The sequence below is a fragment of the Mirounga leonina genome, unplaced genomic scaffold (genome assembly GCF_011800145.1).
Source record: "Mirounga leonina isolate KUSES-001 unplaced genomic scaffold, KU_Mleo_1.0 Mir_83, whole genome shotgun sequence".
In the NCBI taxonomy this organism is placed as follows: Eukaryota; Metazoa; Chordata; class Mammalia; order Carnivora; family Phocidae; genus Mirounga; species Mirounga leonina.
The window spans coordinates 942,249-966,825 of record NW_023270826.1 but is presented as its reverse complement, the minus strand read 5'-3'; the positions used below and the strand labels follow the sequence as shown (position 1 = coordinate 966,825).

At 38.9% G+C, this 24,577-nt stretch overlaps 2 protein-coding genes across 4 annotated transcripts in view; one reads left to right on the top strand and one right to left on the bottom strand.

The window, feature by feature from the left end:
• Positions 1–74: 74 nt before the first annotated feature.
• Positions 75–24,535, bottom strand: LOC118002828 (serine/threonine-protein phosphatase 2A regulatory subunit B'' subunit gamma). Of its 3 annotated transcripts, none has more exons than XM_034993428.1 (13): positions 23,897–24,417; positions 18,551–18,678; positions 16,193–16,297; positions 15,286–15,398; positions 14,524–14,621; positions 12,605–12,675; positions 10,518–10,650; positions 10,050–10,105; positions 9,899–9,974; positions 9,061–9,197; positions 5,769–5,906; positions 3,436–3,495; positions 75–809 (listed from the first exon to the last, which is right to left on the bottom strand). In XM_034993428.1, the coding sequence occupies exons 1-13, from the start codon at positions 23,943–23,945 to the stop codon at positions 621–623; spliced, it is 1,353 nt and encodes a 450-aa protein (XP_034849319.1). In that variant the 5' UTR covers positions 23,946–24,417; the 3' UTR covers positions 75–620. The 3 variants fall into 3 exon arrangements, with proteins under 3 accessions (XP_034849319.1, XP_034849321.1, XP_034849320.1); XM_034993430.1 differs by having other exon boundaries at positions 3,410–3,495; positions 23,897–24,062; XM_034993429.1 differs by lacking the exon at positions 3,436–3,495 and having other exon boundaries at positions 23,897–24,535.
• The window catches only part of LOC118002826 (mitochondrial ribonuclease P catalytic subunit-like), a 128,960-nt gene continuing 128,861 nt past the window's right edge, over positions 24,479–24,577 (top strand). The window contains exon 1 of the mRNA XM_034993424.1: positions 24,479–24,577. The gene's annotated coding sequence lies outside the window, so the exon portion shown is untranslated.

Here is a 24,577-nt window from a genome sequence, read left to right as displayed (position 1 = left end):
ACAAAAATCCTTAACAAAATGGAGTTGAATTTTATAAAATGTGACCCTAGTACCAGTTAATAAAGCTAGATAGATTTTTTTTATACTGGTGATTTTAATTAAAGTGAAATAGTAACTTGAATACTTTTTACTGAAACATCCTATAAAAAGAAACATCATCTCCAAACACTTCTAACCCAGAAATGAAATGGCTCTATTCTAATGAATGGGAAGTTTATAATCTATGATACAGATAATACTTTAGAGGACTCAAGGTTAAATGACCACATATAAGCTATCCCTCAAATATTTAAATTCTTAATGTCTAATGTCAGAAATATCCCATGAAAACTTCCTTTATTTCCAAAGATTATATAGATTTAAAGCGGATTCCTACCTTTACCAAATCACACTTGCCATATTTGAGCTAAGTGGAACAAGAATTTAATATCTCCTAAAACAACATTTGGTCCTACTGCTTCCAAACTACTGCAACCAAGAGTCCAATAATCAGAACATTTGCTGTATTCTATAGGCATATAAAGTGTTTTATTTAGGCTGTTTCTAAGGATTGTGCTTGAAAGGTTTTGCGTGCAGCATTCAAGCTTATCTTAATGAACACAGTCTAGTCTTTTGAGAGATCATGTATCGTCAAGGTCTGCAGAGTTTTCATTGTCATTTGCAACAAGAGCTTCTCTGTTCTCATAAGTCCAGAAGCCATTCAGATCGATTAGAATGGTGGTGACTGTGTCTCCTTGATTACTGTTGATTAAATCCTGAAGAGAGATTTTCAAAGGATCCTTTGGTTTAACCATGTCAAAGATTTCATCCTGCGAGAGAGAGAAAAACACAATGAAATCTGGGATCTGATCCACTAAATTTCTATTATACAAGTGCTGTGAAATTCCAGGCTGGCACTTGAGCTTATGTAAAATTTTTGTTCTAGTTTTTTCTTTTCCAGTTCACACACAGGCAAGCTCCTTTTCTCTATGTACAATCATAGAATTTTACTGGAAGATTCCTTAGATATGTGATAGCTATCCCTCATCCTTTTTTTTTTTTTTTTTTAAGATTTTATTTATTATTTTGACAGCGGGGGTGGGGGGGAGAGCACAAGCAGGGGGAGCAGCAGGCAGAGGGAGAGGGAGAAGCAGACTCCCTATGGAGTAGGAAGCCCGACATGGAACCTGATCCTAGGATCCTGGGATCGTGTGACCTGAGCCGAAGGCAGATGCCTAAGTGATTGAGCCACCCAGGTGCCCCACTCTCCCTCATCTTAAAAGAGAAAGAAACAAGCTCAGAGTTTAATCTAATCCAAACTACATAGCTGATTAGTGGCAAAACTAATGCAGTATTCTTTGAATACGTGTTAAGTATCTTAAACTTTTCTATTGTCTTCTAATTGGTGGTAATGTAAGGTCTTGCTTTAAGTGCAAACTGAGCTCCAACTAAAAACATAAGTGCTTCCAAAGCCAAGATAATGACAAAGCTTCATTTCCAATATAGATAGATGTCAACCTTTTATACTCTGGATCTAAGATGGGTGGTGGGTGGGGGAGGTTCAGTTTTAAAGAATTAGTCATCCAGAATGACAATGAAATTGTGCTAAAATTTACTAGAATAGATGGAAATACTTCTATATTATGAGGTATACTGTATGAGTATTTACAAGGAATTAGATACATGTTTTCTAATCTTTTTGTAGTAAAATTACTCAGAGGATCCAGTGGCATTTAAGGAGGCAAATTACATTTTAAAAAGATTAGAACAATTCAGGGTGCCTGAGTGGCTCAATTGGTTGGGCATCTGACTTGTGATTTCAGCTCAGGTCATGATCTCAGGGTTGTGAGCTCGAGCTCTATGCTTGGTGCAGTCTGCTTGTCCCTCTCCTTCCCCCTGCTTGTGTATGCATGCTCTCTCTCTCTCCATAAATAAATAAAATCTTTAAGGGTGCCTGGGTGGCTCAGTTGGCTAAGCGTCTGCCTTCAGCTCAGGTCATGATCCCTGAGTCCTGGGATCGAGTCCCGCATCGGGCTCCCTGCTCCACAGGGAGTCTGCTTTTACCTCTGCCCCTCCTCCCACTCGTTCTCTCAATCTCTCTCTCTCAAATAATAAATGAAATCTTTAAAAAAAAATTCAGGTAAATGAAATGTACGAGCTTTTAGTTTTGTATGTTTATGAAACTTCCTTTTCTAGGTTAGTGGCAACTTAAAATTACTAGTTCTTAGGTTGCCTGTTGAATAGTTTCAGATTTGTCTCATTTATATTAAACGAAATTGGCCTTTATCTTACACTTAATTAAAATTGGATGGGTTCTTCCATTACGTTACTTAACCTGAACCTGAATCTGTACTAGGTACTATAGGTTTTTCACAGCTGGTGACTGCAAAAATGAAGCATTAGCATGTGTTTCAGATAGTGGTAGTTTTCATATTGTAGGACTGATGGCTCCTTAATAATACAAAAGCAAGTAAGACCTTTGAAGGAGCAGATTTAAAAAGTGCCCAAACCTAAATATAGTTGACCCTTGAACACAGGTCTGAAATGCATGAGTCCACTTAGACATGGATATTTTTGATAAATACAGTATACTGTAAATGCATTTCCTTTTCTGATGACTTTCTCAGTCACATTTTTTCTCTAGCTCCATTTTTAAGAATATAGTATGTAAAACATATACAAAATATGTGTTAGCTATGTTACTGTTTATGTGAGGCTTCCAGTCAACAGTAGGCTATGAGTAGTTAAGTTTTTGGGGGAGTCAAAAGTTCTACATGGATTTTCAGTTGCATGGGGGAGGGGCATTGCCCCTAACTCCTGTGTTGTTCAAGGGTCAACTGTAGTTACCAAGACTAAAAATTCATTTTACACTGGACTGGCTGCCAAAGGATTGCAGGCTATATTGATTCTCTTCATTTTCAATCAAAATTAATGCTTCCAATGAAAATACAATCTGACAATGCTAAAATCATAAACTACACAAATTATTAGTCCAAGTGTGGTCTCAATTGGTTCAGAATAAATAATAGCAAATACTTGATTCGGTTCAGTACTTCATAGTCATGTTTCTTTCATACAAAATTTCACTTAATACAGATGATTATCTGGTATTATGTATATTATTTTTTTAAAGATTTATCTTAAGAGTGTGTGTGCATGAGCAGGGGAAGGGGCAGAGGGAGGGAGGGAGGGGAAGCCAACTCTGCATAGAGCCCGACGTGGGCTCGATCGCAGGACCCTGAGATCATGACCTGAGCCAAAACCAAGAGTCAGACTCTTAACCAACTGAGCCACCCAGGCGTCCCAACTGGTATCATGTATATTAAAAGAAAAGGTAAGGGGTGCCTAGCTGGCTGAGCTGGTAGAGCATGTGGCTCCTGATCTCAGGGTCACAAGAGTTCAAAAGCCCCACATTGGGCATAGAGCTTACTTAAAGGAAAGAAAAGAAAAGGTAACCTTGACATCTTGAAATGAAACAGGATCTTGTCCATGGATTTTCATTAGTTCCTGTATGGCCTGTAGGGGTAGGAATAAGTCTGTAAATAAAAAATACACCACAGCCCCCCTTCCTGTCCCATGGCCCCTTTCTAGTCCCATGGTCTTCCCTATCAGACCACAAGCTTTATCATTTCAACCACTCTTGCCAATATTCTCAACTTCTTGACCTTGCTTCACATCCAGTCAGCAAAACTTAATGATCGGTGTAACCATCAACCCTTCTAGATGTATATCTTGCTATTGAGAATTCCAGAAAAAAGTATACAAGGCCACAGATTATTGCTACTATACAGGAAGGGTCTCCAACCTCAGATGGGCCTTTACATGACCTAGCAGTTACTCTGTTATGCCTGATCCTTGCATTTTCCAGGAATGCTGTTCATACCTTCACCATTCTTTAAGACACCCAATCTGCCGCCTCTGCCCCCCCCCCATACTTTGCCTTGTACTTGACAGAAAAAAAAAAATGGAGGTAAGCCTCCCTCAAATTCTCTTTTATAAACTTTAACAAAAAAATAAAACAAAAAAAAACACTAACGGAAGAAACTACTGTGATCCAGTTGGACTAATAAGTATTGTAGGCGAGAGTCATTCACTAGAAAATGTGAAGCTTAAAATTCTTGGTAAATAGTCAAAGAAGTATGTTGCAGGTGCCTACTGTGTATGTGGTGCCACTGATGTCCGTGTGTGCATAGGTAATCTCTTTGAAGTAAGTGAGAATCGGAGTACCCGCACAGCCTCTAGAGTAGTAGACCTGGAGATACAATCTAGAGTGCACCATCTAGGCCGACCTTTATCACTGGGATACTGATGTACAAAGACTCTACGAACAGCTTAGGATTGCAGGACTCAGCGCCAGTAAGTATTTACCTTAACCCATGCAACCAAGCCTAAATACTTTGATAAAATGCATGTATAAAATATTTTAAAAACAAAATTAAATATTCTAAGAGAAGGTACTGTAAAGAAGTCTTTATAAAAAAGGGTTGTGTGTTTAATTTCCAAAAATATTTAGTTTGTTTTCCTAAAACTGAATTTTCATTTAATAGGTCTGCCTAAAGTGGGGCATCCCTATGATGGGTTGGTATCATATTCTTAGATTAGCCACGGATTCAATTTTTAAAAAATGTATCCTAATACTGCGATTGTAATTTATCCTAATATTTGTAGTCATTACTACCTAGGAAATCATTATGGAAGTTTTAGGGAATTTAACACCGAAACTATAAATTTTACATACTATGAAACTCAGAAACCAAATAATTATTTTTGAAGTATCACAGAATTTTAAATGGAAAAGGAAAAGCCTCTGGGGAAAAATGTTTTATGACAAAGATGTGAAAATTTCATTTTTATTGTTTATAAAAAGCCATTTCTTCTTACTGTTGTCCTAACCATATAAAAATCACACAGTCTTCTAAAAACTAGCTATAGAAATAAAGTAACAGAAGTACTACTGTACACAACTATTCCACCAGATAGAAAAGTCACCATTCAAATTTAGGAATGATTTGTCTTAAAAAGGGCAGACATTCCTATTTTTACACCTTGTGCATCTGAATGCTTATGAGATAAGGTACAATCAAATTTCCCTTAGAACTCATCATGTTATTCTCTGAGACCACTAAACGGCACAGAGTAAGCATTTCAGCAAATCTATTTTCATGCTGAAATGCAGCATACAATAATTTTAAAATTATTAAAATAATTTTTATTTTTTACAGCACAGCATTTAAAAGAATCTACTACTACCAAAGTCTGCAAAACTTCTACCTTTTCTGAACTGTTTAACTGAAGCTTCTGAAGGATTTTACACACTAGTTTATGATCACCAAAGCACAGAATTTCTCATGTATGTCTGTATCTCCATTGGCCAGTATAGCCCCTGACACATATTTATACACTTTGATGTCCTACAACTAATCAAATCAGCTTTGATTTAGTCTATTTATATTTTTTAAAAATAGAAAAAAACAAAACTAAAAGGAGACTTGATTTCTTCTAAAATCTGTTAGCAAATTGGGGTGTCTGGGTGGCTCAGTCGGTTAATTAAATGTCTGACTCTTGATTTCAGCTCAGGTTTCAATCTCAGGGTTGTGAGTTCAAGCCCCATGTTGGGCTCCATGTTAGGCATGGAGCTACTTAAAAAAATATTAATAATAAAATCTGTTAGTAAACCTTTTTGTTATATTTAAACATCACAAATTAGATAAAATTGTTACCAAGTAGGTAATTTAAATCAAATAGTGTATCTTAAGGAACAATGACTCATTTACACAAATGAGACTTACCCTAAAGAAGTAATTAAGTGAAAAGACATTCAGATATCCTTTGTTCTCAATATCAAGTAATTTGAAAATATACTGCAGAGCTGCAGGTTCTTTTCGATTTTCTAACGCAAGAACAAAGTCCAGGTAGGTCTTATAGTCCTATAGAGAAGAAAATGACATTCATTAGAAGCCTTGTTTGGAATTAACTTTTCAAGTGAATATCTAATGATTTGAAGCTATTTTACAATCAAAGATGGCAATTTTTTAAATTTAAATTCAATTAGCCAACATAAATTTTTTTAAGATTTTATTTATTTGAGAGACAGAGTGAGAGAGAGAGAGAGAGAGAGATCATGAGCAGGGGGAGGGACAGAGGAAGAAGCAGGCTCCCCGCTGAGCAGGGAACCCAACGCGGGTCTCGATCCCAGCACTCTGGGATCATGACCCGAACTGAAGGCAGATGCTTAACCAACTAAGCCACCCAGGCGCCCCTCAATTAGCCAACGTATAGTATACATCATTAGTTTCAGATGTAGTGTTCAATAATTCATCAGTTGCATATAACACCCAGTGCCCATCACATCACATGCCCTCCTTAATGCCTATCACCCAGTTACCCAATCCCCCCACCCACGTCCCCTTCCGCAACTCTCCCGTTTGTTTCCCAGAGTCAAGAGTCTCTCATAAAAATGGCAATTTTTTAATATGAAATAAGATATCCATTTGTATACTTAATATTGGTTTCTAGAAATTCTACATTAGCAGTTAATCTGTACAGGACAGTTTTGGGGACATAGATCATTTTCTTATGAGAGAGTTGCTGTCTTAAGGAGTAATCTTTTATTATGCCTCTGAAGTGGACAGGACAGTGACTAAGCTATTGTACAATGCTGCTAAATTAGTATCTTCATTTCAGTGTGGTCAGTTTGGAAAAAAAAAGGTTTATCTGGAATGAATAGATTAGTATATTTGAATAGTATATTTATTTATTTATTTATTTTAAAGATTATTTATTTATTTATTTATTCGAGACAGAGAGAATGAGAGAGACAGAGAGCACATGAGAGGGGGGAGGGTCAGAGGGAGAAGCAGGCTCCCTGACGAGCAGGGAGCCTGATGCGGGACTCGATCCCGGGACTCCAGGATCATGACCTGAGCTGAAGGCAGTCGCTTAACCAACTGAGCCACCCAGGCGCCCTTGAATAGTATATTTAAATAGTTACTTTGAAATACTTAAACATTTTAAAATCAGATGATTTCCAATAAGAAGCCATCTTAAGAACACCCGATATTATATAGTGAACTGAAACTGTTATCCAAAAAAAAGGCAAAAAAGCACAGATAAGAGCTAGAAAGACATGAAGAAAACAAGGCTTTCTCTACAAAAAAGGGATACTCATTACTTTTTTTGCATGGTAAAAACACATTGGAGATTCCACTTAGAAGAAAATTTATATTCTTGGAAAGCTGCTTTAGGCTAAGATTAAGAATTCTTTTTTTTTTTTAAAGATTTTATTTACTTATTTGACAGAGACAACAGCGAAAGAGGGAACACAAGCAGGGGGAGTGGGAGAGGGAGAAGCAGGCTTCCCGCAGAGCAGGGAGCCCTATGCGGGGCTCGATCCCAGGACCCTGGGATCGTGACCTAAGCCGAAGGTAGACGCTTACCGACTGAGCCACCCAGGCGCCCCTAAGAATTCTTTTTTGTATAAATTGCAGTATAAAGAGCTAAAGAGATGCAGCCTCATCATGGTCTAACTCCATCCATAGTTGTAGCCTGTTTTCTCTAGAAGTCATTAGTATACTACAAGCTCCTCACTGTTGACTGTAGACAGCTGTAGAAGTCACAAAGCACAGTTTCTCCACCTTTTCCCCCCTTTCCTATACTGCTGGCTAAAAATGGTGTTATTTAGAAAACTGCTATTCAAGCTAAGTGATAAAACCTAAAACCCCAATTCTCTTCTGACAATATGACCATTTCTTAAGCGTCATTGGTTTGGTAATTTATCACATCCTTAACACAAGTTTTTAATAGCAAGGATAGTGATTTTTAAAATGCTAGACAGAATTTCCTTAAGTATTTTGCATTGTTGTGATAAAAGGACAGGTGCATGTTAATCATTAGCTACTAATATAGCCAGTTACAGAAAGTAATACAACCTGATTCTTAGATTTAAATCACGGCATTTGTGGTACACTATCTGATCTGGAAATTTAATGAATGAACCATCTATATGGAAACAGTCAATAGGATTTGCCAATTTTCCAGGATTTTTTACCCCCCACTAATCCATACTCCTTAGGGGAGGTGGGCAGGGGAGATGGGCTAAATGGGTGATGGGTATTAAGGAGGGCACTTGTTGGGATGAGCACCGGGTACTGTAGAAAGTGATGAATCCCTAAACTCTTAGTGTTAACTAACTGGAATTTAAATAGAACTTGAAACATTAAAAAGATACACTGATAATGAAATGAACAAAATATTAAAATTTTGTATTTGTCCGGAGTCCATAATATTTTTTAATAGATTTTTTATTTTAAGATTTTTTTAATTTATTTTTTGACAGAGCGAGCAAGAGAGGGAACACAAGTAGGGGGAGTGGGGGGAGGGAGAAAGAAGCAGGCTTCCCACGGAGCAGGGAGCCCAATGCGGGGCTCGATCCCAGTGCCCTGGGATCACAACCTGAGCCGAAGGCAGACGCTTAAGGACTGAGCCATCCAGGCGCCCCTATTTTTTAAAGATTTATTTATTTATTTATTTGACAGAGACAGACACAGCGAGAGAGGGAACACAAGCAGGGGGAGTGGGAGAGGGAGAAGCAGGCTCCCCGCCGAGCAGGGGCTCAATCCCAGGACCCTGGGATCATGACCTGAGCCGAAGGCAGACGCGCTTAACGACTGAGCCACCCAAGCGCCCCCAGCCCATAATATTTTTAAGCAAATTAACCTTAAGATTAAAGCCCCCAAAATTCACAATTTGATTAGTTCAGGCTTTTAAAGATACTGATGTAAAAATAATGCTGTATTACATCAAGAAAAGGGTTTGTGGAAACTGTGGGAGCCTAAATTTTTATTTTTATTTTTTATTTTTTAAAGATTTTATTTATTTATTTGACAGAGAGAGACACAGCGAGAGAGGGAACACAAGCAGGGGGAGTGGGGGAGGGAGAAGCAGGCCTCCCGCCGAGCAGGGAGCCCGATGTGGGACTCGATCCCAGCATCCTGGGATCACGACCCGAGCTGAAGGCAGACGCCCAACGACTGAGCCCTGGAGCCTAAATTTTTAAAACTTATCAGAGATTTAAACTACTACCATTTCTCCATCATAAGTGAGACACTCCTGGAAAACGCGATCTAAGAAGACATTGGTCATGGTTGCTGTTCCATAGCGGGACAGTTCTTCTTTACTGAGCATACCATTGTGATCCTTATCAAGATTCAAATACTGGCCTTGGGAAGAAAAATGATAAAAAGACATTTATGACCAAAATAAAATTCTAATTAGAGGACAAAAGAATAAACACAAAAAGTTCTTTTTATTGGTTAATACTTTGATTTTCTAACTATATTAGGGCAGTGCCCTAAGATCAGCTATCCCTGGACTCTCTATCACAACAGCCCTTAAGCTTTGCATAAAGCCATGGTGTTTGGGCTATTTCCATCATTATTTGTTTTCAGTTTGCAACCTTTTAGAACTTTCCTAGGTTTTAAAATTAGAGGTGGGGTCAATAAAAAGCACTGAAATGCTGGCCCTTGAAAAGCAGAGAACAAGGATGCCAAAATGAGTCAGAAGACCACCCAAGAGAATAATGAAGCAGACTAATGAAATTAAAGGAAAAAGCAAACAGTCCCTAGAACACCTGCCACTGTGGACGCTGATAGCAGTGGCATTTTATCACAATGCAAGATAGTAATTGATGTCCATAATGATGCTCCTGAGTCAACAAGAAAGGATCAAATTACATTCTGTATGTTCTATTAAAGAGTAAGAAAACGACAAGTAAATTTTAGTAATCTAGAATACTAGCTCTTAAGGTAATTAGAATACTTTCATCCTAAGGTAAATTAGCCTATGTATAAAACTGTCCTTTGAACGTTAATTAACTGAGGAATGGATCATTCAAATTTTAGCATTATGACAGGAACCATACCATATACCCTTAGGGCAGAAGGTGCAGAAAACCAGTTAGTTTCTTGACTCTCCTTGGACAGTTCCTCATCCCTTAACTAAATAAAAACAGATATAATTAGAAGACAGTAACTGTCAAGTGACATAATTAAGTATTTAAAAAACATATTTACCTCCAATAAATCATCTAGGAAGCTGCATGCTAAAATATCTTGAATTTTAATCTTCCCTTTAAAGAACAAACACAATTTCATTTTTAAGAAAAGAGGAACTCAATTTTATAAAGATACTATTTTAGAAGAGTAATCACACAATTGGTATTTTAAAGCTTCATATCTTTCATCAAGAACAACTCCCCAGTATATTCCATATCAGGGATAGCAAATCATATCAGAATAACTGGCTTCTTAGGACCAGAAGGAGCCATTCGTTATCCAGCTCAGACACCACTTTAGAGATGAAGAAACTAAGAGGTTAGGTGACATGTCCACTGTCACACAGCTGGTTCTAGTTGGTACGAATAAATCATAAAAGATCTTTATATATTAAAGGCAATGGCATACTAGAAAAATGACATTTTCAAGACTTTAGTTATTGAGATTTAGAATTATATCCTTATAATATCTAAGATTTTCTTTTACCTGTTCTTAGAGGGTCTAAAAAGAAGAAGAACTTCCTAACTGCTGTACAAACATAGAAGGAGTAAAAAGACTTTTCCAGCCCATCTAATTGTGGCAAAGTTGGGATAAGTTCCAATATGTAGTTTTCTAAATCCTGAAAGAACAAAACAAATCAAAACATTAAAGTGTTAACTGTCTTGATCTTGTTTCTTCGTTAGATACTGGAATGTTGAATTTCAGTCCTAAAAATTATTCAGCATTAATAGTATATTAATGATAAAATAAAATCATAACTATGTTATTGGTAAAACTTACATTGTTTTGCTTTTTATTTCATTTTTAACATTTGTGAATAAGCAATATATTCTACATAATTCCAAATTCAAAAGGAACCAAAAAGGGGGTGCCTGGGTGACTCAGGTGGTGATCTCAGGGTCCTGGGATTGAGCCTCGTGTTGGGCTCCCTGCTCAGCGAGGAGCCTGCTTCTCCCTCTGCCCCTCCCCCTGCTTGTGCTCCCTCATGCTCACGCTCTCTCTCAAATAAATAAAATCTTTTTATTTTTAAAAATTTTTAAAGATTTTATTTATTTGAGAGAGACAGAGATAGCAAGAAAGAGCACAAGTGGGGAGGAGAAAACTTCCCACCTACCCCCCTCCATTTTATACTCCCACCAGCAATGTGAAGGCTAAACCAACAGCTCCCAAATTGTGCCCCTGGAATGCTTCAGTAAACTCACAGGGGTGCAGCAGGATATTAAAAAAATTTCAGGAAGACGGTGACATTTGCCAGAGAGTACACAATAGATGTGGCTATGAGCTAGAGCTATGAGCTCAAGGTAGTTCACATTTTCAACATTGACGGAGATACATGCTTTTTGATGACATCAGTCTTTGCAAAGCTAGGTTCTTGATGGTTGCTGTGATGAAGCAAGTACCACACGAAAGTTAGTGTGGAACAGGAAGTGAGGATGACTGTCCAATCTAACTGCCAGTTTTGACTGGCCATACAGTGTGCCCCATGGGCACAGATTCCATTAGTATTTGTAATTTAAGAATGAAGCAAAAATATTACTTACTTTCAACTTATGTGTATTTTTTTCAAATGGCTAATATAATAATAATCTTAGTGAATACTTTCATAAATTGTGTAGAACTAACTAATAAATGGAACTGGTAGGTATTTCTTTTGACTTAGAGGCACTATGCAAAAATTACTGAGATACTAAGGGCACTGTGAATTGAGAGTTTGGGAAATCATGACCTATTTTATATTCCCTTATTAAAAACATTATCAAACTTAATGATCTTTGTCAGCCTGAAAAATTTCTGGCCCTAACATTTATAACACTCATGAATAACCAAAAGTTTTCCTGTTTCTTTTTTTAATTTATTTTAATTTTTTTTAAAGATTATTTATTTATTTATTTATTTGACAGAGAGAGACACAGCGAGAGAGGGAACACAAGCAAGGGGAGAGGGAGAAGCAGGCTCCCTGCAGAGCAGGGAGCCCGATGCGGGACTCGATCCCAGGACCCTGGGATCATGACCTGAGCTGAAGGCAGTCACTTAACCAACTGAGCCACCCAGGAGCCCAGTTTTCCTGTTTCTTCAATGATTTTTAATCCTGTTAAAGCACTACATTTTTATTTTCTCCTTTGGAAAGCTATTTTTAAAAGCTGGAAAAAAAAGAATCAAAAAAGGAATTTTTGTGGCCAGTATACATTTTTTTGTGGTCAATATGCATTTTAGGGCGCCTGGGTGGCTCAGTTGTTAAGCGTCTGCCTTCGGCTCAGGTCATGATCCCAGGGTCCTGGGATCGAGTCCCACATCGGGCTCCCTCCTTGGCGGGAAGCCTGCTCTCCCTCTCCCACTCCTGCTGCTTGTGTTCCTACTCTCGCTATCTCTGTCTCTGTCAAATAAATAAATAAATAAAATCTTTAAAAAAAAATATATGCATTTTAAAAGACTTTTAGTAACACATTATTTGTAAAAACGAACAAAAGCGGAGAAACAAAAACAAAATAATCACCTGTAATCCCAACATGCAGTGCTAACTACTATTAACGTTTTGGTGTCTATAGTAGTTATTGAGGTGGGTTAATACTTACAGATTCCCGAAGGTACCCTTGTCCAGCAACATCATATAAACTGAGTCCTATTCTTGTCTGATGAAGCCAAACTGACAATAAATAAGAAGATGAAATGTAATTTTAAGATCTGTCCTTTAGCATATATATGGATAAAAGGAGATAAACAGCTAGATTAGAAGGACAAACTAATAACTCTACAAACATACTTCTTCACACACATATATTACTTATTCAGTAACCCCAAAATTGTTTGTATCAAAATACAGCATAGCATTAATGGCAGGTATCAACAATTCTACCCTGCCTAAAGAAACAATAAAGTTGATGCTCTTGAAAATATTCTTCACCCACTAAACTTAGTGTTCCACCAAAAAGGGACAGTGGGTGTAATGTTATGCCTTCAGTGAAGGTGCATTTATTCTTATTCTACTGAGGTTAATTACTGTGACTAAATATTAAAGATGGTACGCATAGGACTTCAGAGATCATTATGGAACTTACAGGAATCATAACAACTCCAAGTTGTTTAATAAATACTTGAATCTGATGCTACAATTCTGAGTTGGGAACTATCCTCTCAGGCAACTCAACCTATAATAAGCTGCCTTTGAACAACATGGGTTTGAACTGTGTGGGTCCACTTATACATGGTTTTTCTCCCCCCAATAAATATAGTATGGCACTGTAAATGTACCTTCTCTTCCTTATGAGTTTTTTTTAAAGTTAATTTCTACACTACGTAGGGCTCAAATTCACAGCCCCAAGATCAAGAGTTGCCTGCTCCACTGATTGAGCCAGCCAGAGAGAGAGAGTACAAGCAGGGGGAGCAGCAGTGGGAGAGGGAGAAGCAGGCTCCCAGCTGAGCAAGGAGCCCAACGTGGGGCTTGATCCCAGGATCCCGGGATCACGACCTGAGCTGAAGGTAGACGCTTAACCGACTGAGCCACCAGGCATCCCATGATTTTCTTAATAACATTCTTTTCTTTAGCTTACTTTATTGTAAGAATACAGTATATAATACATTTAACATATAAAACGTGTTAATCAACTGTTTATGTTATTGGTAAGTCTTCCAGCCAACAACGGGCTCTTAACAGTTCAGTTTTTGGGGAGTCAAAACTTATACTCAGATTTTTGACTGCATGGGAGGTTAGTTCCCCAACCCCTGTGTTCTTCAGGGGTCAACTGTATATTGGTAAAGTAGAATTACCAGTGAATTAAAATAATTTAAATCACTATATATTAAAACTCTTGGTTCAGCTTTTGATATATAGCTCTTAGCTAGTATCTTTAGGATACATGTTTTTGTTTTGTTTTGTTTATAATAATGAACCCATATGTATGGTAGAAAATCTCAGCTCTAGTAAGTTCCTCAAGGAAAGAACTGGAATAATAAAAAATAAATCTGGGTCAAAAAGTAAGAAATTCTGCTATTCAGGGGTGCCTGGGTGGCTCAGTCAGTTAAGCATCCGACTCTTGATTCTGGCTCAGGTCATGATCTCAGGGTCCTGATATCCAGCTGTGTGTTGGGCTCCCTGCTGGGCATGGAGCCTGCTTGGGTTTCTCCCTCTCCCTTTGTCCCAACCCCCACTCCCCAAGCCTGACTCATGCATGCTCTCCCTTTTACAAAAAAAAAAAAAAGAAAAGAAAGAAAGAAATGCTGCTGTTTATTCAAACTTACTAAGAGAATTGTTTCACATAGAAGGAATATTGTAAAAGCATGTACCAAAACCTCCTTGATTCCCAGATAGAGGAGTTTAAGAATTTTCTTTTTTTTTTTTATATTTTTTTAAGATTATATTTATCTGAGAGAATGCGAGACAGAGAGCATGAGAGGGAGGAGGGTCAGAGGGAGAAGCAGACTCCCTGCCGAGCAGGGAGCCCGATGCGGGGCTCGATGCGATAGAGGAGTTTAAACACAATGAAAATGGAATCACCTTTTCTCATCACATAATTGAAGAACTGCATGATAGAAATTCTTCCATAAGAGTCTGTATGAAGGAGTTTAGCAAAGACTTTTGCTGTGAAAAACTGCCTAAGGAAAGGAAATAAAGATTAAAATCATCTGCCAATATAGCAAACATACTGAATTAGCAAACAGCATGAATTCAAACAATTAAAAATCAAAATGAAAAAAATTAAAGTGAGAACCACAGTTTAAAACTTAAAATATCAAGTCATACATCTTTGAATTTTATTGCCTTAAGAATGAGAGGCTAAAAAACCCCCAAAAGAATGAAAGCCTAGGGGTGCCTGGGTGGCTCAGTCCTTAAGCATCTGCCTTCGGCTCAGGTCGTGATCCCAGGGTCTTGGGATCAAGCCCCGCATCGGGCTCCCTGCTCCACGGGAAGCCTGCTTCTCTCTCTCCCACTCCCCCTGCTTGTGTTCCTGCTCTCGCTTGCTCTGTCAAATAAATAAAATCTTAAAAAAAAAAAAAAAAGAGAATGAAAGTCTATACTGTTATATATAAATGTACTATATATATAGTTGTATAGTATATAAATATGCTATTATAAACTATTATTTCTTTTAATAACTTCATACCAATAATTTTCTTGACTAAATAATTTTAAAATTTCATTAATAACTGAAATGGACTCAAACTGTCACACGGTTGATTTATATTTTCATTCACATTTATTTCAGGCATTTAAAATTCTTAACATACTCCTTTGTTAATTATACTTAATTAAACTTACTTGCACTTTGGTCCAGCTTTTTCACCAACCTTCAAAAAATTTTCATAATTAATCATTGCTTCCTCTCCAATCATAGGTGGTGTCTGGTGCTTATCCAGCAAAAACCATAAGTTCTTAGGAGAAGTTCAGAAATGAAGATGTTACAGTTAACAAAACAAAATTTAACATCAGCTAAATGTGTTATTTCCATTAAAATGATAGTCTGATAGCAGAGATTTAATATTAAGATGAATCTCATTCCCTATTATCCTTTTGATTACTAATAACATAATACAAATAGCTGGTGTTTATTGAATGCCCAAGTTTAAAGTTTTCATATATGGTACCTCTTTACTTTTTAAAGGTTTTTTATTTTTATTATTGCATACAATTAGTGAACACATAGTACACATCATTAGTTTCTGATGTAGTGTTCAACGATTCATTAGTTGCATATAACACCCAGTGCTTATCACGTGTCCTCCTTAATACCCATCAGCCGGTTAATACCCTCCCCCCATGGTACCTCTTTAATTCATATAACTACGTGATGCAGATAGATACTGTTATCCCTACATAACAGATGAGAATTGAAGCACAAAAATGTTAAGTCCATTGCCCAAGGTCACAGAGCATGGCTAGGATGTGAACCCCCAAAGTTTGACCCTATAGTAGTAGTTCTCAACTTTGGCCTCATATTAGAATCACCTAGGGACTTAAAAACATAACCAAAATAACACCCAGATCTTGGGGAGACGGTGCCCAGGCAAGCTCTGCAGCTGATTTTGGCAGGAATCATTGCTCCAGGGCCTGTGCATTCACCCACTCTGCAGCAGTGGCTCCATTAAGACACACTGAGATCCTGTAGGACTTTAGTACAAATAAAGAAATGGCTAACATCCAAAGCAAGCTTTAATCCTATTCTTACCTGTAATTCTTCATTATCTAACAGTTCTCTGCTTTTCCTCTGGAGAAAGACAGCTCTGGATTCCTCTCTTAATTTTTGTAGTAAGACTTCATCTTCAGCTGGCAGCTAAAAATACACTAGAGTTAATTTCTACACTTAAATTCTAGACTATTATTGGATTATGTAAAATATATTTGGCCTCATAAAATTTCTACATTATTGCATTGCCTCAAATTACTTTTTGTATCTTAGTTTTGCTCAACTTCCAGTTATCATTCATTTAAAAAGTTCATTTAACAAAAAGAGATCCACAGAGAATTCAATGTTCAGCAAGGCCAGATCCCTGCCTAGAAAGAACTAATGGTCTAGCCCAAGTTTCATTTTATATTCTTAGAGTACTCTTTCCACTATAACCTTAGACTGACATAGAATTAAATAAGACTAACTGAAGATACATGGTCTTAGCAAAGTATGCCTTTTGAGCTTGAATGACGTTACTTCTTGGAGATGGTCAAGCCAAGGTCTACTATGTTCACCTCCTAGGCAGAGGGTCTGCCCGCTGGAGTGATTTCCATAAACAGGGCTTTAAAATGACTCATTCCAGCTCAACCTCAAACAATTTGCTTTGAGGATTTCTTCTTGGTCGTCTATATCTCTCCCCATTAAATATAGCTAAGTAACCACAGTCCAAATCAGTTCTTTCATTTCCAAGAACTAAGATGCCATCCCTCCCATCAAAAGGAATGGAAAAGGAGGAAGCATAGGAGGTAAGGCTGGGGCTGAGACTGTGATCCTGCTCCAGTGGCTAGTCAACAAGCTAATCAGCCAAGGAGAGAAGTGGTAACCAAAGATGGTAGGTGGTTTCTCCAAAGCAGTGAGAAGACAGAGAGAGAAGAAATAGAGAACATCCCACAAATCCACATCTGCAGACAGGAAACCATGTGGGATCTAGAAGAGGTCACAGAGAGAAGGAAGAGTCAGAAATGGGGAAAAGGGAATTCCCTCAGGAACCACAGGGGAGAGCAAAAGGTTGGTACTGGAAATACAGGGAAGTTGAGTCCTTGGTTCAGAAATGGGGTCATGTCAACATCTAAGGGCTGTTTCTGGATAAGATACTATTTCATAATCCTGATTAAATGAGATCATGAATACAAAGTGCTCTGAAGTACATCAGCACTCAATAAACATCAATTCCCTTCCTGCTCCCCCAGACTATCAAAAATTTTCAATTGTGTAGTGGACTCCGTTTAAGAAAGTGTGAAATGCATAAAGCAGGAGAAGTCCGTATGAAATGATCCCATTGTTACTAAACACACGTGTACACAAAAGTATGGAGAAGGATTCATGTAGAAATATTTATTTACATCTCTGTGCAATGTTATGGGAAAATATCAGCTGTTTTTTCTCTTTTCCATGACAAACATGGATTAGTCACAGAATTCTTTTTTTTTTTTTAAAGATTTTATTTTAAAGTAACCTCTACACCCAACATGGGGCTTGAACTCACAACCCCAAGATTAAGAGTCACGTGCTCTAATGACCCTGGGGCAGCTAGGCGGCCCTAGTCATATAATTCTCAAAAGACTGGGAAACAGTATTACAGAAAGGTTTCCAATAAAAATGGTTCACTTGGAAAAGGTTTGTACTTGAAGAAATGTTACAACTATCTAGATAATTCACTTATATTAATACATTGCTCCTAAATGGAAGTAAAACAATGTTTACTTTCTTTGTAAATAATGTTATAATTGAGTTTAGAAGGTAGCAAGTTTAAGAGACATTCAGCTAAAATTTCAGTTAACTTTTCTATAGTGGTCACATTTTACATAATACTAAATAAGTCTTATTCTTTTCAGTAGCCTTCAATTTCAGCTGTAAGGAGCTTTCTTAAGGTCTTCCTGTCTTCTATAATCTCTTTCAAAGACTTCTTTATGGTTTCAGCACAAGGAAAAATAAGTATAACTCTTCAAGTTTTCCATTTTAATCTATTTTTCAGTTTAACCTTGAGCAAAATGTATTACACCTTAGAACATGGATAAAAGACAAAGTTAAAAATGGTGATCAGCCAAGTAAACCTAAGTTTTATAAAAAGCCTGATACATGATCCAATAGAATAACCACTACTAATATCCGTAAGAAAAAACAGGAAGGAAAAGCCTATAACTCAAAGGGGGCCAAGTAACAACTTTGTGTTCTTATACCAATTTATATCAAAACTTGAGATTTTATCAATTCCAAAACAATAAGATCAACTACAATGAAAGAATATATAAAATTTAAAATATAACCTCTATTCATTTATATAAGAGTCTGATCCCATTTTAAAAGTTAACATTTCATTTATAAACTCCCTGAGACATTTGCTTAGATACCACTTACCCTGTAATAAAACCGGGGTATGGTCTTATAGAATTCATTTGTGTTTTTTCTATCCCCTTTCCATTCTGAGTAGTATTTGGTAAACAAATCCATTTCTTCATCTTTTAATTCTTGTTCACTTCTTTTTTCTGGTAACAAAATAGATTAAAAGGGGAAAAGCACTTTCAAAATCAATATTTTTACTTACTTGTTTTTTTAGTGAGAGAGAAGAGGGGGAAGGGGAGAGAGAGAGAGAGATAATCTTAAGCAGGCTCCACACCCAGTGCGGAACCCATCATGGGGCTCAATCTCACGACCCTGAGATCAAGACCTGAACCAAAATCAGGAGTTGGACACTCAAACTGACTGAGCCACTCAGGCACCCCTTAAAATCAGTATTTTTTACTATAGGGTATTTACAGTGCAAAAAAGACATTCAAAATTGTGCTTATACACTGAATATCTATATTCATTTTCTTGAAACACCAAGAATCGAAAGAGTCTCCCCTGCATCTTCAACCACATCTTAGTTGCTCCCTCTCCTTCTTTTTATCACTATACTTGTCTCTTCCTCAAGTCACTCTCTTACGGACTTCTGGCATGCTCCTGATTCATTCCATCAAAAGTACTTACTGAGCACCTCCTATGTATAGAACACTGCTAGACTCTGGGGCTACTGTGGTGAGAAAACAGACGCAGCCCTTGACCTCACGAAGTTTCGGCTTTGCAATCCCTGTTCCTCTACCTAATGGAAACCCCTTCCCTCTCAGGCTGCTTTTACCCTCCAGCCCGCCTACTGCTGGCCTACAGCTGTCTCATTCAGTCACACTGTTTATTGACCACAGCAACTGGCGCACAGTGTTCTTCAGCTCAAGGTCCTCTAATTGTCAAGGAAGGATAAACACTTATGAGTAACTGTGACCCCTCATCTCTGAAGAGGGGTCACCTCTGTCACTCGGTTCCATGGCAAGATCACAGATCTTATCTGCTCCTAAATATACTAAACTTAAATATACTCTCAGATAATTTTTCTCCTTCTGGTTATTCAAAACCTGCCATAATACCTACACCTCAGCCCTCACTGAAATCTTCAAATCTGTGACTTACTTTCTCGATAGTTTATTGTCCTCTTCCTGGTCTCACTTCCTTCCAACGTGCCTATAGCTGTTCCCCTAAACCTCTCTTATGCCTGCATTTCTGCCACATGTGCCATGTTAATTTTTAACCTTAGGCCACACTGTTGATTCTCTTATTTTCTGGCCATTTCTTTTTTGTTAATCTTTCTTCCTCATTTCAATTTTTGTAGTTTGACTTCTGAGTCCCAAATGTCACTAACCCAGACAGTGCTTTTGAACTCTAAACTCACACATTCAAAACAAAATATTTTTATCCTCACCCAACATATCTAAAATAATCTTCCCATCCCTCACCTTACTATTCTTCTAATTCCATATTTCTCTCCCAATTACTGGTATTCATCCAGTCACCCAAGCCCAAATCCCAGGAGTCATTTTCATGATTTCACACATTCTTTTTCATTCAACTATTCTAGGGACACACAATTATCTGTATGGGTGGACGTGTGCACATGTGTCCATACCTACATACGACTTTCAACAGAGTGTCAGGGAAAGCCTCACTGAGATGAAACTGAGCAAAAAAACTGAAGAAGGCAAGGAAGCAGGTTATGCAGGATAAACGGGGAAGTGCATACCAGGCGAGGACACAGCCAGCACCAAGGCCTGAAGACAGGAGCGTGCCGGGTGTATACGGGAAGAGGGAGGCAGCCAGTGCGCCTGCAGCGGAGTGAGCCAGAGGAAAGAGTAGATGAGGGAAGGCAGATCATGGGAGTCAAGGCCACTAGGTCATTAGAAAGACCCTGGCTTTTACTCTGGTGAGGGAGAGAGCCACCAGCAGTAAGTAGGAGGCTAATGCAGTCATCCAGGTGACAGATGGTGATGGCCTGGATCATGGTGGCTGCAGCGGAGGTGGTTAGGAGTAAATATTCTGGATATATTTTCTTAGTCTCAGGATCTGCAGACACACTGCATGTGGGTATCAGAGAAAAAGAGCAGTTGAAGATATCTCCAAAGGTTTTGACCTGAGCAGATGGGGAAAGTTACAAGTGAGCAAGTTAGAAAGGATACCAGGAGTTCAGTTTTGGACAAGTTAAGATTAAAATACCTATTAGAACCAAGTGGCCATGTCAAGTAGGCAATTAGACATATGAATCTGGCATTTGGATTTAGGAGACAGAAGGAAATACACAGTATTTAAAGCCATAAGAATGGCTGATTTCATCATGAAGGGGAGTGTAGATAGAGAACAGAAGCTGACCAAGGACTTACTTAGCTTTGGGCCCTCCAATGCTAAGTTGTTGGAGAGAAGAAAACAAACACTGAGAACGGAGGACTGGTGGGGTGGAAAAAAAACTAAGGGAGTATGACTCCTAGAAACCAAGAGAGGAAAGTATGTTTAGGGGGAGAGTGAACTATCATATCCCTGGCAGGGACTGGCAGCAGGTCAAGGAAAGTGAGGACTAAAAACTGACCACTGGAACAACAATGGAGATCACTGATGATCTTAACAAGCAGTAATTACAGCACAGATTTAATCAACAATTCTTTTAACAAGCATTTGCTGTAAGGGGAGCAATGAGGCTTAGCTAGAGGTAGAAGTTAAGACAAAGTTTCTCTAGGATGAGAGAAATACCACCATGTTCATACACTGATAGGGATGACTGAGAAAGAAAAACTGATGCAGGACAGAGGGGGACAACTGCAGGAATACATCTTTGAGTAGCAAACATGGGATCTAGCACACCAATGAAGAAAACAGCCTTAAATACAAGTTGTACAACCAAAACGATTTACTTATTAATCATCTCTCCCAACACTTTAGCTTAAGTTCCACAAGGACAAAGACTTTTGTCTGTTTTGTTTACTGCTATAGCCTAGAACAGTGCTTGACACATAACAGGCATGCAGTGGAGTGGGTATTTACCCCAAAGATACAAATGTAGTGATCTGAAGGGGCACCTGCACCCCAGTGTTTATAGCAGCAATGTCCACAATAGCCAAACTATAGAAAGAGCCCAGATGTCCACTGACAGATGAAGATGAATGGATAAAGAAGATATGGTATATGTACACAATGGAATATTACACAGCCATCAAAAAATGAAATCTTGCCATTTGCAATGACGTGGATGGAACTAGAGGGCATTATGCTAAGTGAAATAAGTCAATCAGAGAAAGACAATTATATCTCACTCATATGCAGAATTTAAGAAACAAAACAGGAGATCATAGGGGAAGAGAGGAAAAATAAAACAAGATGAAACCAGAGAGGGAGACAAACCATAAGAGACTCTTTTTTAAAGATTTTATTTATTTATTTGAGAGAGAGAATGAGATAGAGAGAGCATGAGAGGGGGGAGGGTCAGAGGGAGAAGCAGACTCCCTGCTGAACAGGGAGCCCGATGTGGGACTCCATCCAGGGACTCCAGGATCATGACCTGAGCCGAAGGCAGTCGCTTAACCAACTGAGCCACCCAGGCGCCCACCATAAGAGACTCTTAATCATAGGAAACAAACTGAGGGTTGCTTGAGGGGAGGGAGATTGAGGGATGGGGTAACTGGGTGATGGACATTAAGAAGGGCATGTGCTGGGGCGCCTGGGTGGCTCAGTCGTTAAGCGTCTGCCTTCGGCTCAGGTCATCCGGGGGTCCTGGCATCGAGCCCCGCATCAGGCTCCCTGCTCGGCGGGGAGCCTGCTTCTCCCTCTCCCACTCCCTCTGCTTGTGTTCCTCTCTCGCTGTCTCTCTCTCTGTCAAATAAATAAATAAAAATCTTTAAAAAAAAAAAAAAGAAGGGCATGAGATGTAATGAGCACGGGGTATTATATAAGACCGATGAATCACATATCTGCACCTCTGAAACCAATAATACATTACATCTTTTTTTTTTTAAATGAATTGGTGCTTTTTAAAAATATTTTATTTATTTATTTGAGAGAGAGAATGAAAGAGAGAGAGCACAAGAGCGGGGAGGGTCAGAGGGAGAAGCAGACTCCCTGCTGAGCAGGGAGCCTGATGTGGGACTCGATCCTGGGACTCCAGGATCATGACCTGAGCCGAAGGCAGTTGTTTAACCAACTGAGCCACCCAGGCGCCCTAATACATTACATCTTAATTAACTGAATTTAAATAAAAATGTTTAAAAAAATAAAGGAAATATACTTCAATAGAAATACTTTTTGATGGCAAAAAAAAAAAAGAGTGAAGAAGAGGACAAAGTACAAATACAGGTGACTTTTTTGATAAGTTTTCCTACAAGAAGTGCAGAAAAATGCAGCAAAAGCTGGAAGGAGATGTGAGATGAAATGATTTTTCTTACATGGAGTATATTACAGCATGTTTGTCAGAGCTGATGGAAATGATCCTGTAGAGAAGGAAAATTTGATGATATATGAGACAGAAGATAAGAACAGAGTGAAATCAGTGAATAAAAGGGAACGGGATCTGCTGTTGGACTGGAGGAACTGTCTCAAATAGGAGCATGGACAGTTCATTTTGAACAGTAAAGGCAGAGTTTATGGGCATCTCTGGTGGTGAAAGGGCTGATAGAAATGGTAAGTGGGAACAGGTGAGGTTTTTCTTTGCTTCGACCTTCTCAAATATATACATAAGTTTATCAACTGAACATAAGGAATAGATAGCACATACTGGAGAACTGGAGGTCTGGAAGATGAGAACTGCCTTAGAGTGTGGGAGAATGAATATCTAGGGAAACGCGGAATATGTGTAAATGAAAAATTGAAACACTCTAGGTTAGTGGACATGAATTCAAAGTGACACCATTTACCATGGTTCCGTTTTTCTCCAGCCACTTTTGGCTGCCCTGAGGGCACGTGTGGAATAAGAAAGAGTTTTAACCAGGCTGGTTAACAAGCAAGCGTGAAGGAGGAGGAAAAGAATAAGGAAAAATAGATGATTAAATCTAAAATGGATAAGGAGGGAAGTCAAAAGTGTGTTAGTAAAAAGGCGTTGTAGTAGGATCGAAGGTTGTAGTAGGATCGAAGAGTTGTTGGAACCGGGGTTCTCAATTATCCCTCAAAAGCCTTGGTCAAGGCCACGTAAGTGAGTGCTAAGGTAAGCTCTTCATTCCCGCAATCCTTTTCCCGGGAAGTGTGGGTCAGACCTCTCAGTACCCCTAAATCACGTCCCCTCTGCCTTTGTCAAGAGAGCTTTTATAGAAGCGGAAAGTGCGGCTCCCAGCAGCTGCTCGTCCCCGATCTCCCCCTACCTCCAGAGTTTAGGGCCGACCTATCTCCGCGAGCAGTCCCTCCCAAACTCACTGTTGGTACCTGTGTTGGGCGTCGCTAACCGCCGGCGAAGAATTTCTTTCCAGTCCATGGCTGACTCCCGCGCAACAGCTCCTGCATTTGCTGTTTACTAACCGCTCCACCCCCTACTAGCTCAGACTGCAATCACCGCCCAACCCCGTAAAGGTCAGGAACGCGCAGCCGCCATCTTGGACTTGGGCGGAAGTCGGCTAACCGGCAAAAAACCCATTACAGCTACTGCGGAGAATACAGCGATCTTGTTAACAGCGAGGAAAGCCGACTTGAAACCGGTGGAAGAATGATCCTCTGTAAGGCAGCGCCCAACTTCACCAAGTCCAATTTTAAAGGTGCAGGATAAGGAAGCCCCCGTTTTTATTTAACTTGGGACTTTGGCGCGCGTGTACCACGTGATTCAGGAGTCCTATGGCGTTTCCGGCCCGAGGAAGAGCTTTTTTTGCCTCACGATTTCTTTTCATTGCTCACTGCGGATATCTAAAGGCCCTAAAGTTTCCCTGAACATAGCAGACGTTTTCAACAGCCCCTTTTGCCACTAACATCTTCAAAATGGTCTTTTTATCTTTGTCAGGCCTGGCGCAACGCCTCCGTGAGGTTCAGCCACGCCCCGGCGCCGGGGCCCTCGCGGTGCGTTGTGGGCGCGGTAGTTCGGCCGTGCTTATGGTTGCCTTAAGCGTGAGTGCTGAG